At 49.7% G+C, this 12,009-nt stretch overlaps 1 protein-coding gene across 1 annotated transcript in view; it reads left to right on the plus strand.

Moving 5' to 3' along the window:
- The window catches only part of UTRN (utrophin), a 760,310-nt gene that overhangs the window by 208,888 nt on the left and 539,413 nt on the right, over nt 1-12,009 (plus strand). The window contains exon 21 of the mRNA XM_056853742.1: nt 8,581-8,729. Coding sequence (XP_056709720.1) covers nt 8,581-8,729 — 149 coding nt within the window. The remainder of the gene's footprint in view (nt 1-8,580; nt 8,730-12,009) is intronic.

Raw genomic sequence — 12,009 nt, forward strand, 5'->3', positions numbered from 1 at the left:
GCGCAATCATAAAGACCTCCAATGGTTCTTGGGCTTTGCTAACTATTAAAGACAATTCATTTCTTGCTGTGCAGCCCTTTCCGTTCCCCTAACCCGCCTGTTAAGGCCCCGAGAACCATTCAAATGGGGCACTGATGCCCATCAGGCCTTTCAGACCTTGAAGTCCTGTTTTGCAACCGGTCCCATTCTGAAGCACCCAGACCCAACCCTGCCATTCATTGTAGAAACCAATGCATCCAGCACCGCCATCAGAGCTATCCTCTCACAACAAACCTCGCCAGAAGGGACCCTGCGGCCGTGTGCATTCTATTCAAGACAACTCACTCCCCCAGAAAGAAATTATACGATATGGGAAAGAGAACTCCTAGCCATTAAGGTGGCGTTCGAGGTATGGCGACACCACTTAGAAGGAGCCCGCCATCCGGTGCAGGTGCGAACTGATCACAGGAACCTAGAACACCTCCCTACTACCCGTCGCCTGAATCAGTGGCAAATCTGATGGTCCCTCTTCTTTTCCCGGTTCGACTTCATTGTGAAGTATGTGCCCAGTGCCCAGAACAAGCGGGCAGACGCCTTAACCAGGAAACTAGACCATGACCTTCCAACCCTGTCAGTGACTCCCCCAGCCACGATCTTGCCTCCAGCTGCATTCGCAGCCACAACAGAACAACCATCACGCCAAGAACGGATTCGAGAACAACTCTGGGATCCATGGGCACAAGCACGCCGACAAGAGCTACAGAACAACACACCAACCAGGAAACCAGACCTGACCCTGCATCACACAGCAATTCTACACCAAGGACGGCTTTACGTGCCACCTGGCCCATTGCGAGGGGAAATTATGCGCCTCTCCCATGACGTGGCACCTGCAGGACACTTTGGCCATTATCAGACCCTCCATCTCCTGACCAGGGACTTTTGGTGGCCACGAATACAGGCTGATATAGCTCGGTATGTGAATACCTGCGAGATGTGTCGACGAGCCAAAGACCATCCAGGCAAGCCAGCAGGTCTCTTACAACCGTTACCCACACCTCCCCGGCGGTGGCACACCGTGTCAATGGATTTTATTGTAGACCTACCCAAATCAAGGTCATACACCTGCATCTTGGTGGTGGTGGACCTTTTTACTAAGATGAGCCACTTCATTCCCTGCAGCGGGACCCCTTCAGCACGAGAATCGGCCACTTTGTATTTACAAAACATCTTCCGACTCCATGGGCTCCCGGAGAAGATCATATCGGATCGGGGGACCCAGTTTTCCTCCCGGTTTTGGCGCGCCTTGCATTCTAGCCTTGGCACCCAGGTACACTTATCTTCAGCATACCACCCCCAAACAGATGGGCAAACCAAGCGGGTGAACGCCATCCTGGAGCAGTACCTCCACTGTTATTGCACCCATCAGCAGGATAACTGGGCTGAACTAGTACCACTGGCTGAATTTGCTTACAATAACGTGATCAATGCCTCTACTCGACAGACACCATTCCAGGCTACTTATGGCTATCACCCCCGATTCCTGCCATCGACAGTACTGGGAACTGAGGTGCCTGACGTGGATGCGTGGGTCCAAGAACTTCGGGCCCAGCATCAGATCCTGCAATAGCAGTTGGACCGGGCTAAACAAGATTACAAGACCAAAACTGACCGCCATTGGCAAACGGTGTCAAAGAGCTCCAACCAGTCTCCACCAGTTGGGCTGCTTTGGTTAGGTCAAAAGTGTAACGCTTACCCTGCAAGGTAGAAGCCTGCCAGGGAAAGATTACACTCCAAAAAATGTCTTAGGTTTTTGGTAGGTGGTTTTTACACTCAAACAAGGCACTTAGAATTTAGGCTTGGAATTCCAAAATCACAGACACAAGCCATTGAAAGGCTAACAGTTTATTTATAAGTTTCAAACTGGTTTACAGGAAAGAAACAGTCATGAAGTGTTAAGCAAGAAAATAATAAACTATTTAGCTTAGCTAATTAATACATTCAAAAGCCTTTTTAATTCAAAAGGATTGGCAAAGGTTTCTTGCATCAGGTTTATAGTTACCAACTTCCAAAGATGCTTCCAGCATTCAAAAGTTTCCAAAGGTTGTCCAAAAGGTTTCTCCAAGCAGGTCAAGTTGACCAGAGTTTCCCCGTAGGGCCAAAATCAAATGGGTTGTGATGCAGCCAGCACAGCCTTCCTGCTGTGCACCCCAAAGTGTGCATAGTTTGTTTAGGGTTGGTCTGTCCTTATATTCATTTTCTCAAAAGGATGAGCTCATAGAAACTAATCGAGAAAACGAAAGCACTTAGCTGGTAATTAATCGCTTGATCAGAAATGCTGACTCCTTAAGTGATGTGTTCAGGTGAGGAAGCTTACAGAACTACCTGCACCTGGACATTGTCATGATGGCTGACCGATTAACTACTAGGGCAAGGCACGGCCTTGCATTCCAAAAAGGGGAAAGGTTTAATGAGAAGCAGCTGGGGCTTACCTTACTCCCTCCACAGAAGCAATTTTCAAAAGTGTAACTATTTTACTGCTCCAAAATCCTAATAACACAAAACTCATAGGCCTCCCAGGCCTGAACCAAAGAAATAACACACTCCAAGAAATTGAGAACCCTCAACTTCTTGACAATCGGGACTTACTTACCATAGGCGATCAAGTTTGGCTGTCCACTTGATATTTATGAAGCTCCCAGCCCTCCCAAAAACTGGATGCCCGCTACATTGGACCCTTCCCAGTCCTGGAACAGGTCAACCCTGTGGCCTTCCGACTGGCCTTACCCAAGACTCTGCGCATCCACCCAGTTTTCCACCGTTCCCTGCTGGTGCGCGCTTCGGCCCCTGACCCTAGCCACCCCAGTCCCAGGCCTCCCCCGCCGGTATGGATGGATGACCATGAGGAATATGAAGTCGTGGAAATCCTTGACTCCTGGCGCCGGCATGGACGATTTCAGTACCTAATCGACTGGAAGGGGTATGGTCCTGAAGATTGGTCCTGGGAACCCGTCTCACAAATCCATGCTCCTGAGCTGATTCGGGCCTTCCACTTGACTTACCCTCACAAGCCTGGGTGGACACTTACGGAAGGGGGCCCTGGAGGGGGGGATGATGTCATGGCCCAGGCTTCAACAGGCGAAACATCATCAGAGGAAGAGCCTGAGCAGGGAGAAATAACGGGCATTGCACCTCAGACAGCTGAGAATGCAGGGCAGGGCGAAGGACAACAGGTAGGAGTAAACACCAGCCCCGCTGAGGAGTTGGAAGTAAACACAGAATCACCTCCTTCGGCACAACCAGATGCAGCTGTAACTCCACAGAAGCAGGACCCACCCAGCTCACCTGAAGCCACTCAACAACAGCACAGGCAAAAAGGAAGAATGGAGTTGCAAAGGAAAAAGGAGAAGTGCGCGTCTACAGGCACTAAGGAGACGGCTCCAAGACTGTGAGTTGTCTGATGATGAGAACTAAGGCAAAGCTTAAAACCCAGGCTTGGAACAGACAGACGTTGCAAAAACAATTGTTGCAGAAGGATCTCTGACTTTTGTTGCTGACGCTCCTAGACTTTGATAAACGGACTTCTGACCCTTGGACCGGACTTTTGACTTCCCCTCTGCATGCCGACTTTATTTTGGTTTCCAGCTTCTGCCGGGACTCCCCCAGATTCCTGCATTCCTGAGATAACAGCCTGTTCTCAAGACCAGTAGCCGGCAGTAACCCGAGACGACCTGGCCTAGCACAGCTGGCCACGGCGACGGCAGCCGACGTCGAGAAGGTACTAACTCCTGAATTCGGTCCTGCCTCTGCGGGTCTGGCTCAACAGGTCCAACCGCTGTTGGGCCAGCACAAGGAAATCCAAATACTCTTGGAGCAGGTGGCCGTACCAATTGTGATGGCTGCCGCTGCCACACTCGAGGCGGACAGCGCGTGTGACATTTGATGGTTCCGCGGATGCATTGCCCTGTTTTCTTCACCAAGTGGACAGTTACATGAGAGAACAAGGGCATACCTTTCCCACGGAAGACAGCCGAGTAAGGTTTATTTCCTCAGAATGGATGGTCCTCCAGTTTGATACCCGGGCCCGCTCCATACGGTTGCTTAATGAATTCATGCAAGCGTTGAGAAGGCGTTTTGAGGACCCGTTTCATGGGGAGAAGGCCAAAGCGGCCCTCCTACAACTCCGTCAAGGATCCTCCTCAGTCCAAGAGTTTGCGGATGAGTTCCAAAGACTCGCTAATAAAATAGTGGACTGGACTGAAGCCACCCGGGTGCACTACTTCAGAGCAGCATTGCATCCTGAGATTCTAAACTGGGCATACATGCAGCGAGACCCAGCCACCTTGGAAGAATGGATTTTACTGGCGGAAGAAATGGAAAGCCGCCACCAGTTTATTGCTCTTGCCCTATGGCAGGTCAGGGAGGGGGGAAGCCAGAAAAACCCTCCCAAACCTGCCGCTCCTCAGGCCCTGCGGAGACCAGCTCTACCTCCACCAGACCGAGCATTGCGGTTTCAAAGGGGAGCCTGCCTCGTTTGCGGTGCCATGGGTCACTTCGCTGCCACTTGTCCATCACGCCCGGGACTGCCGAGTCCCACTCCCCAGCCAGAGGGGACTCCTCGCGGGAGAGGATGCGCCCGGAGGAGAGGCACTGCAGCCAAGCGGAGCATCCCTCCAAGACGAAAAGCGCCCCCAGCTCTACACGACGGAGAAGTGATGACGGACCTTTCGCCAGCGGACCCGTCAGGGTCCAGGATTACAATTACTACTTCTGGGGAGAGTAGCCCCACATCTTCAGAGTAGAGCGACCACTGGAACTCCTCAGCCCTTAACTTGGAGTCTCCCCTCGACCAGCCAAAAAACAGACTGGGTCTGCGGTAGAGGGAGTGATACTGCAGACCTCTGCAGGTGTTCCTGCAAAACCCGAGGCTCCTGTCATGGTGAGTGAAGTAGAAGAGACTGTGTATGTAGATGTGATATTACGACATTATAGAAAAGGTCCTCAATTACAAGTTAAAGCCTTAATAGACTCAGGGTATGCCCGCTCGTTAATTAACGAAACCACCTTTAAGGCGCTCCAAGTGAAGTCAGTCCCTTTACTGGCACCTGCTCACTTTGCTCAAATGGATGGCAGTGATTTCGGGGGGGGGGCAGTCAGCCGTCACACTCACGGAGTGGCAATGGGAATTTGCCACCATTGGGAACAAATCAACTTCACTATTGTGCCCAATGTTCGATATGCTGTGGTGTTAGGAGCAAATTGGCTCAAAGGGCACAGTCCTACCATAGACTGGGAAGCTGAGACCTTAACGCTCAATAGCCCGCTATGTAAATTGCACCGATACGAAGTGGCCGTTAAAACCGTAATCAAACCAACTCCTGCCCTGGTCTCGGACACCTCCAGTCCGACCCAATTGCCACTCGACTACCAGGATTTTGCAGATGTATTTAATGTGCAGGAGTGTGATGTGTTACTTCCACACACACACTGCCGGACGGACTGTGTGATTGAAGTGGTGGGGGATGGAAAACTGCCAAAGAGTAAAATCTACCTGATGAGTCCTATGGAACGGGCGGTGCTCCGCGAATTCTTAGACAAGAACTTGGCTCGTGGTTTCATCCGACCCTCCACCGCACCCTATTCGGCACCGGCTTTCTTCGTACGTAAGAAGACAGGAGATTTACGTTTGTGTATTGACTTTCGAAAACTCAATGCTGTTACTCAAACGAATGCTTATCCCATCCCCCTCATTTCTGATCTCTTGGGACAGTTGAAGGAGGGACACATTTTCACCAAATTGGATTTAGTCGAGGCTTATTACAGAGTCAGAATCCGGGAGGGGGATGAATCTCTGACAGCCTTTTCCAGTTGCTTTGGAATGTTCAAATTTATGGTGATGCCTTTTGGATTAAAAGGGGCCCCGGGGGTCTTCATACAACTCATTAATGAGATCCTCCATGATCTACTGTTCAAAGGAGTGGTGGTCTATTTAGATGATATTCTCATTTTACTCTAAAACCATGGATGAGCACGTTGCCTTGGTTCAAGAGGTGTTGCAACGTCTCAGAGACAATCAGCTATATGCTAAAGTGTCTAAATGCGAGTTCCATAAGAAGCAATTGACTTTCCTAGGATATATTATCTCACACCAGGGACTGACTATGGATCCTGAAAAGGTGCAAGCAGTTCTCGATTGGGAACCACCCTCTACTCGTAAACAGGTCCAAAGATTCCTCGGATTCGCGAATTTTTACAGGGCGTTCCTCCCACATTTCACTCAGATTTGCCCAGTTTCGATTCGTCCTAAAATATGTACCAGGAAAGCAAAACCTTCTGGCTGACGCTTTATCCAGACTTCCCCAATATCCCACCAAGGTTGATCGGCCCACAGAGTCGCTCTTCACCCCTGCCCAACGAGGTCTGTTGCCCACTTTGGCCGTACAAATCCATTCTCAAACCCGATCCCCACCGCCGCTGCTTTCGATGGGGGGGGGGAAAGCCCCACGCCCGGCTGAGCCGACAGCACCGCCCGCCTCGCTTCCTCCTCCAGTGGCTGTGGAACTCTCCTTGCCCAAGTCCTGTCAGAGTATCTAGTTGGTTGTAGTAATCTGACAGTAACAGCTGTGTGATAGCTGTCAGATCTAGGAGATCTGGGAAGTCAAGCAGAAGCAATAGCCTTGCTGGTACCAAAGGGAACTGCAGGAATCTGGATCTGAGCAGTTTGCTGATGTAATGCTTTGGGCAGGTCCACAGGTGGCCTAATACAGATCAGGTGCAGTGGGTGTATATAAGGCTATGTAACTGTGATTCTGTAACCTACCCAAAAACCTAACCTAACCTAACCTATTTGGAAGAAGCCTGGAAGTAGTACTGGAGTAGTGTACGTGACGGTATGTTTTATCTGTGCACTGTAAATAAAAGACACTGTTTCTTATAAAGCAAGACTTCTGGTGGTTATGTCCTGGAGGAACTCCTAATCTACTTGCTTCCACGTCAAGTCCCTACGGAGAATCCATCCTGTGTTCCATGTCAGTCTTTTAAAACCGTTTGTTCCTTCCCAAAAACCACAGCCCGAAGTGCCTGAAATGGTGGTGGTGGTGGGGGAGGAACATTTTGAAGTTGCTAAAATACTGGATTCACGCATTCGCTACGGTGCCCTTCAGTACCTGATCCGCTGGAAACATTTTAGTCCCGCCCAGGATGAATGGGTGCGCGCCTGTGATGTCTCCGCCCCCCGCTTAGTACAAGAATTTCATGCAGCCCACCCTCACAAACCCTCGGTGAGAGGGTGAGGGGGGTCTTTAGGGGAGCAGAATGTCAGGAGCAAGCCATGAGGATGGTATGCAGTAGTGCGATTGTGCTGCTCCCAGGTGCTGTTGTGCTGTCCAAGGCCAGTCTGTGCCCCGTGTTTAGTCTTCATAGATTCTCATACTGTGGGAATCGCCTAGTGCTCCTTCCTTCCTCTGGGAGGGTGTTGCCTAGGTTACCAGTTATCTCCTTGTGCTTTTCCATATATGCTCTGCACTTTGCCTTTACCCTTACTAGTGTCCTTTTGAATATGGCTTCTGAAACCTGTCAATTCTAACCAATAAAACTGCTTTCGTGGACTTGCCGTCTGCTGGAATCTGTTTGTGGGTTTGTCGCAGGGCTAGAGCTTACAGCTGATAAGATGCTTGAACCACACAGTTTAACCAAACCGCATAAATAAAATACGTTACTTAAACTTAGCAATAAACAGAAAAATGATAGGCATCCACATGCTCTTAGAATAAAACCAACATATCATAACAGTTATTTTTTTAATGCTGCCTTTATATTTCTAACGAATTTTTTAAAAGTTACCTTTGTGCTGTTATTTTTTGCCTGCACTGCATTGCATACTTTTTGGACTGTTTTTTATGTAATTCATTTGTCCCCTTCCGTTTCTGCCGTTAATGGGAGATGCTACTTATCTATGGTTCAGAGAGTGGACAATGTGACTGAGGTTAATTGTTGTCTTGAATATTTTGAGCATTAATGATATATGGCTTTAAAAGTATATACACATCAATATTAGGGCATTGGGTGACATCTAGATATGTGTTTCTTTTGCGTATGTTTCGATGTCTACAAGTATTTGTGACTGAGGGCAAAACAGTGAGTGAAAATGACTGGCCAGAAGATGTATGCAGTGAGCTTCATGGCTCAGTGGGGATTTGAAATCAGGGCACTGAAGTCTTAATCTGACAATCTAACCACTACTTCTTTCTGGCTGTCTCTTAAGTTCATGTACACATTATTAATGCCTGAAGCAGTCTGATATATTAAGAAATGCCACTTGTCAGATTCACCAAAGCAATCATCTCATGGAAGATGCTCTATAACTTGTGGCAGATGGTACAAGCCCCTTCAGAATGTTGTGAGAAACACCTTGGTATAACATTCTGAAGGGGCTTTCACACCTTCCTCAAAGTCTGTGAGATGAGTGCTTGAATAAATATATTAATCTCAGATATGCGGTCAAGAGAACTTTGTATTTATTTATTTTTTTAAAAAAACTTCATTCATTGTTCATCTTTTATAAAATAAGTTGTTGAATTGGTTTTAACATTTTTTTTAAAGCTGAATTGGAAAGCCAGCCTTCCAAAGATTATTTGGATGCTTTAAAGAAACTGAAGGATGAGCTGAATGAATTGGAAAGTAGGGAGCAATCCATCATGAGTTCTGTAAATGGTTTCAGTAAAGCAGAGAGAGCCTTGCAACAGACAAAGGTAGGTTTACTTTTTGTGTCTGAGTTTGGATGGATGACTAATTTGTTCTTTATTGGGGTGAAGAGGGGAAAGAGGAGTTAGATTGGTTTCTCCCATATCTTCCATAGAGTTTTATATGTGAAATCAGCTGTTCAGTAAAATAACTGTGATAAACGAAGTATATTATTGAAGTAGTTTTAGATGTAAGTGTCAGTGAGGACACCCAGTCGGACCCGGGATGAATAAGCTCCATGCTCATTCCTCCCCCCCCCCCTTCCGTTCCCATGGGAAAAGGGATGGAGACTGGAAACTAGCACCTCCACTTCAATCCACTTCAAAGCCTTCCTGTTGTAAATCAGAGATCGGTTTTCTTAGTGTCATTCCTGACACCTCTTGGAAGCTTCAAAGAAACTTGATGTTTTTGCATTTCTAAGTTTGCTTGTAATTAATTCTTTGTATGTTCTCTTATACCGAGTCTTGTCCTTGCCTTGCCATTCTGTCGTTGGATCCCTTAGGGCTTTGACCATGTATGCTATTCTGAAATAAACCTTTAAACTCTCTGTAACGTCTGGAGTGAAGTTTATATTGCTGATATGCTACGAGGTACTGAAACCCTGACAGTACGACAGAATCTCTAGCCTTTTTTTTTATTTTTGTTTTAGTTGGTAGTTAGTGTTAGTATGTCTCTCTGTCAGAGCAATGAACAGGAGGCAACCTCCCTTATTGATTTGGACCTGGAAGCGGCAACCCCGGAGCAGCGCCCGGCTGGGCTCGCTGGCTCTTCCGCAGTGCCGGCATGGACCTCCTTGCCTACGCAAGTCGAGCAACGGCGGAGAATCGGGACAGACGGACGGGCAGCCTCTGAACCATGGAGCGGATTTTACCGGGGACCGCTGACCGCTTGGTATGGAGAAAGGGGAGAGTGAAGCCAGGAAGCCGTTCCCGGAGAAGGGGGGGAGGAACCCTTGCTTGCCCGGACTCTGGCCACCCCAGTCACCTTCGCCGCGGAGGATGTTGCCCTGCTACGTGGGCAGAACCAGACCTTGGCTTTACAGAACCGGGACATGCAGGCGCAGCTGGATGCTCTGCGGACGGACTTGGCTGTGGTTTTGGAGGCAGTGAGGGGGCTCGGCCAGCCCCTACAACAACCCAGAACCACCGTGAACCCACCCGCCAGTACAGAGGTACCCTCACCCAGGCGCCCCAACCCCAGGGATCTGAAAGTGTCTTTTGACGGGTCCAGCACTCAGCTACCCCACTTTCTACTCCAAGTGTCTGGATTTATGAAGGATCAAGGGGACACCTTTCCTTCGGAAGAGGCCCGAGTTAGGTACGTGATCAGCCTCCTCGAGAAGGAGGCGGTAGAGTGGGCAGTGACGGCTGCAGAGACTATGCCCAGGGTTTTGAAATCCCTGCCGGAATTTATGTCTGCACTACAGCGCCGTTTCGAGGATCTCCACAGTGGGGAGAAGGCAAAGATTGCCATGTGATGTTTGAAACAGGGGCCCCGCTCTGTGAGTGAGTACGCTCAGGAGTTTATATCCTTTTTCTGCAAGATAAGGGAATGGAGTGAAGCCACCAAGATCCAGCATTTCCGCGAAGGACTGCGTTGGGAAGTGCTGGACGGCTGTTTGACTCTGGGAGATCCAGAGTCGGTAGAGGACTGGATTAAACTGGCAGCCTTAGTGGAGAATCGGAAGCTGACCCTTCAGTTCTCTAAGGATCGTTCGTCGAAGGTCTCTCCCACGACTCCCGCTAAGGGGGATGATGCGACGGTACCGCGGCGGGACGGAAGGAGCCGCGGGGGCTTCAGCCTGGAAAAGGCACGCCGTTTCAAGGAGGGAACATGTCTCCAGTGCGGGAGGATGGGCCATTTCGCGGCGAAATGCACCAGCTCTTCGGCGGAGTCGTCGAGCAACCGGACACCCAGAGAGCGAGAGACCCCCCCCAATGGGGACCCTGGATTGGAAAAGAGCAGAGGGGACTGCGACATGGCGCGGGACAGCGGTTCTGCATGCGGAGGCGATGCTTGATCCAAACATCCTTAGCCCTCGGGACCGCTCCAGAGATTCCTCGCCGGCAAAAAACGAGGACGGCCTTCTGTGAGAGAGCTGGCACGGAGGGCGTCCTCGGAGGAAAATAAACCAGCTCTGAATAGGGTGAGTGACCAGGGAGAAACACTACTACTACTGTTGTGCTACGGAACCCCCACGGAGGGGAACCAGTGGCTGTAGTTGCAATCCTGGACTCCGGGTGCTCCCGGACATTGATTGATCAGGCTGTGGTAGAACGCCTGAAAGTTGGGACTCGAGAACTGGACCAGCCCTTGCATTTCCATCAAATGGATGGGAGTGATTTGCGGGGGGGCCCAGTCCATTTGCGCTCTTGCAAAGTGTTATTGGGGGTGGGAGACCACTGGGAGCAGATCCACTTCACGATAGTACCTAAGATTTCCTATCCAGTGGTTCTCGGTAGCAACTGGTTAGCGGGGCACAACACAAGCATTGACTGGGAGCAGAAGCGAGTTGTATTTGGGGCTCCCCAGTGTGAACGGCACGGCCGTGACTATATCCCCGGGGGCGGAGGGGGGGATGCCGCCACGTTGGAGGCACACACGCTACCCCCGGAATATAGTGACTTTGCAGATGTATTCGAGGGGACGGACTGTGATTTGTTGCCCCCTCACTGCACAACGGACTGTGCCATAGAACTGATTAAAGACATCAAGCCGTCCAAAGCCCGAGTTTACCCCGTGAGCCCCCAGGAAAAGGCGGTGCTGCGTGAATTTCTTGACAAGAACTTGGCACGGGGGTTCATACAGACGTCCAAGGCGACGTTCTCTTCTCCCTGCTTCTTCGTGAAGAAGAAGGGAACCTCGAACCTCGGATCTCAGATTGTGTGTGGACTATAGGGGACTTAACACTGTGACAGAAACTAATGCCTACCCCATTCCTTTAATCCCGGACTTTCTGAGTGCCCTCCAGGAGGGGTGTGTGTTTTCAAAGCTTGACCTGGCAGACGCCTACTACCGTGTCCGGATCAAGGAGGGGGATGAAGCAAAAACGGCCTTTTCTTGTTGTTATGGTTTGTTTGAATTCAAGGTCATGCCTTTCGGTCTTTCTGGGGCACTGCCGTGCTTCATGCAGTTAATTAATGAGATCCTCCATGACCTACTGTTTAAAGGAGTGATTGTTTATCTGGATGATATTCTAATTTATTCTAAGGATCCCGGGGAGCACCGGGAGTTGGTGCGGGAGGTTTTGCGCCATTTAAGGGGGAATCATTTGTATGCTAAGTTGTC

This window comes from Euleptes europaea, chromosome 7, assembly GCF_029931775.1.
Source record: "Euleptes europaea isolate rEulEur1 chromosome 7, rEulEur1.hap1, whole genome shotgun sequence".
Taxonomy (NCBI): domain Eukaryota; kingdom Metazoa; phylum Chordata; class Lepidosauria; order Squamata; family Sphaerodactylidae; genus Euleptes; species Euleptes europaea.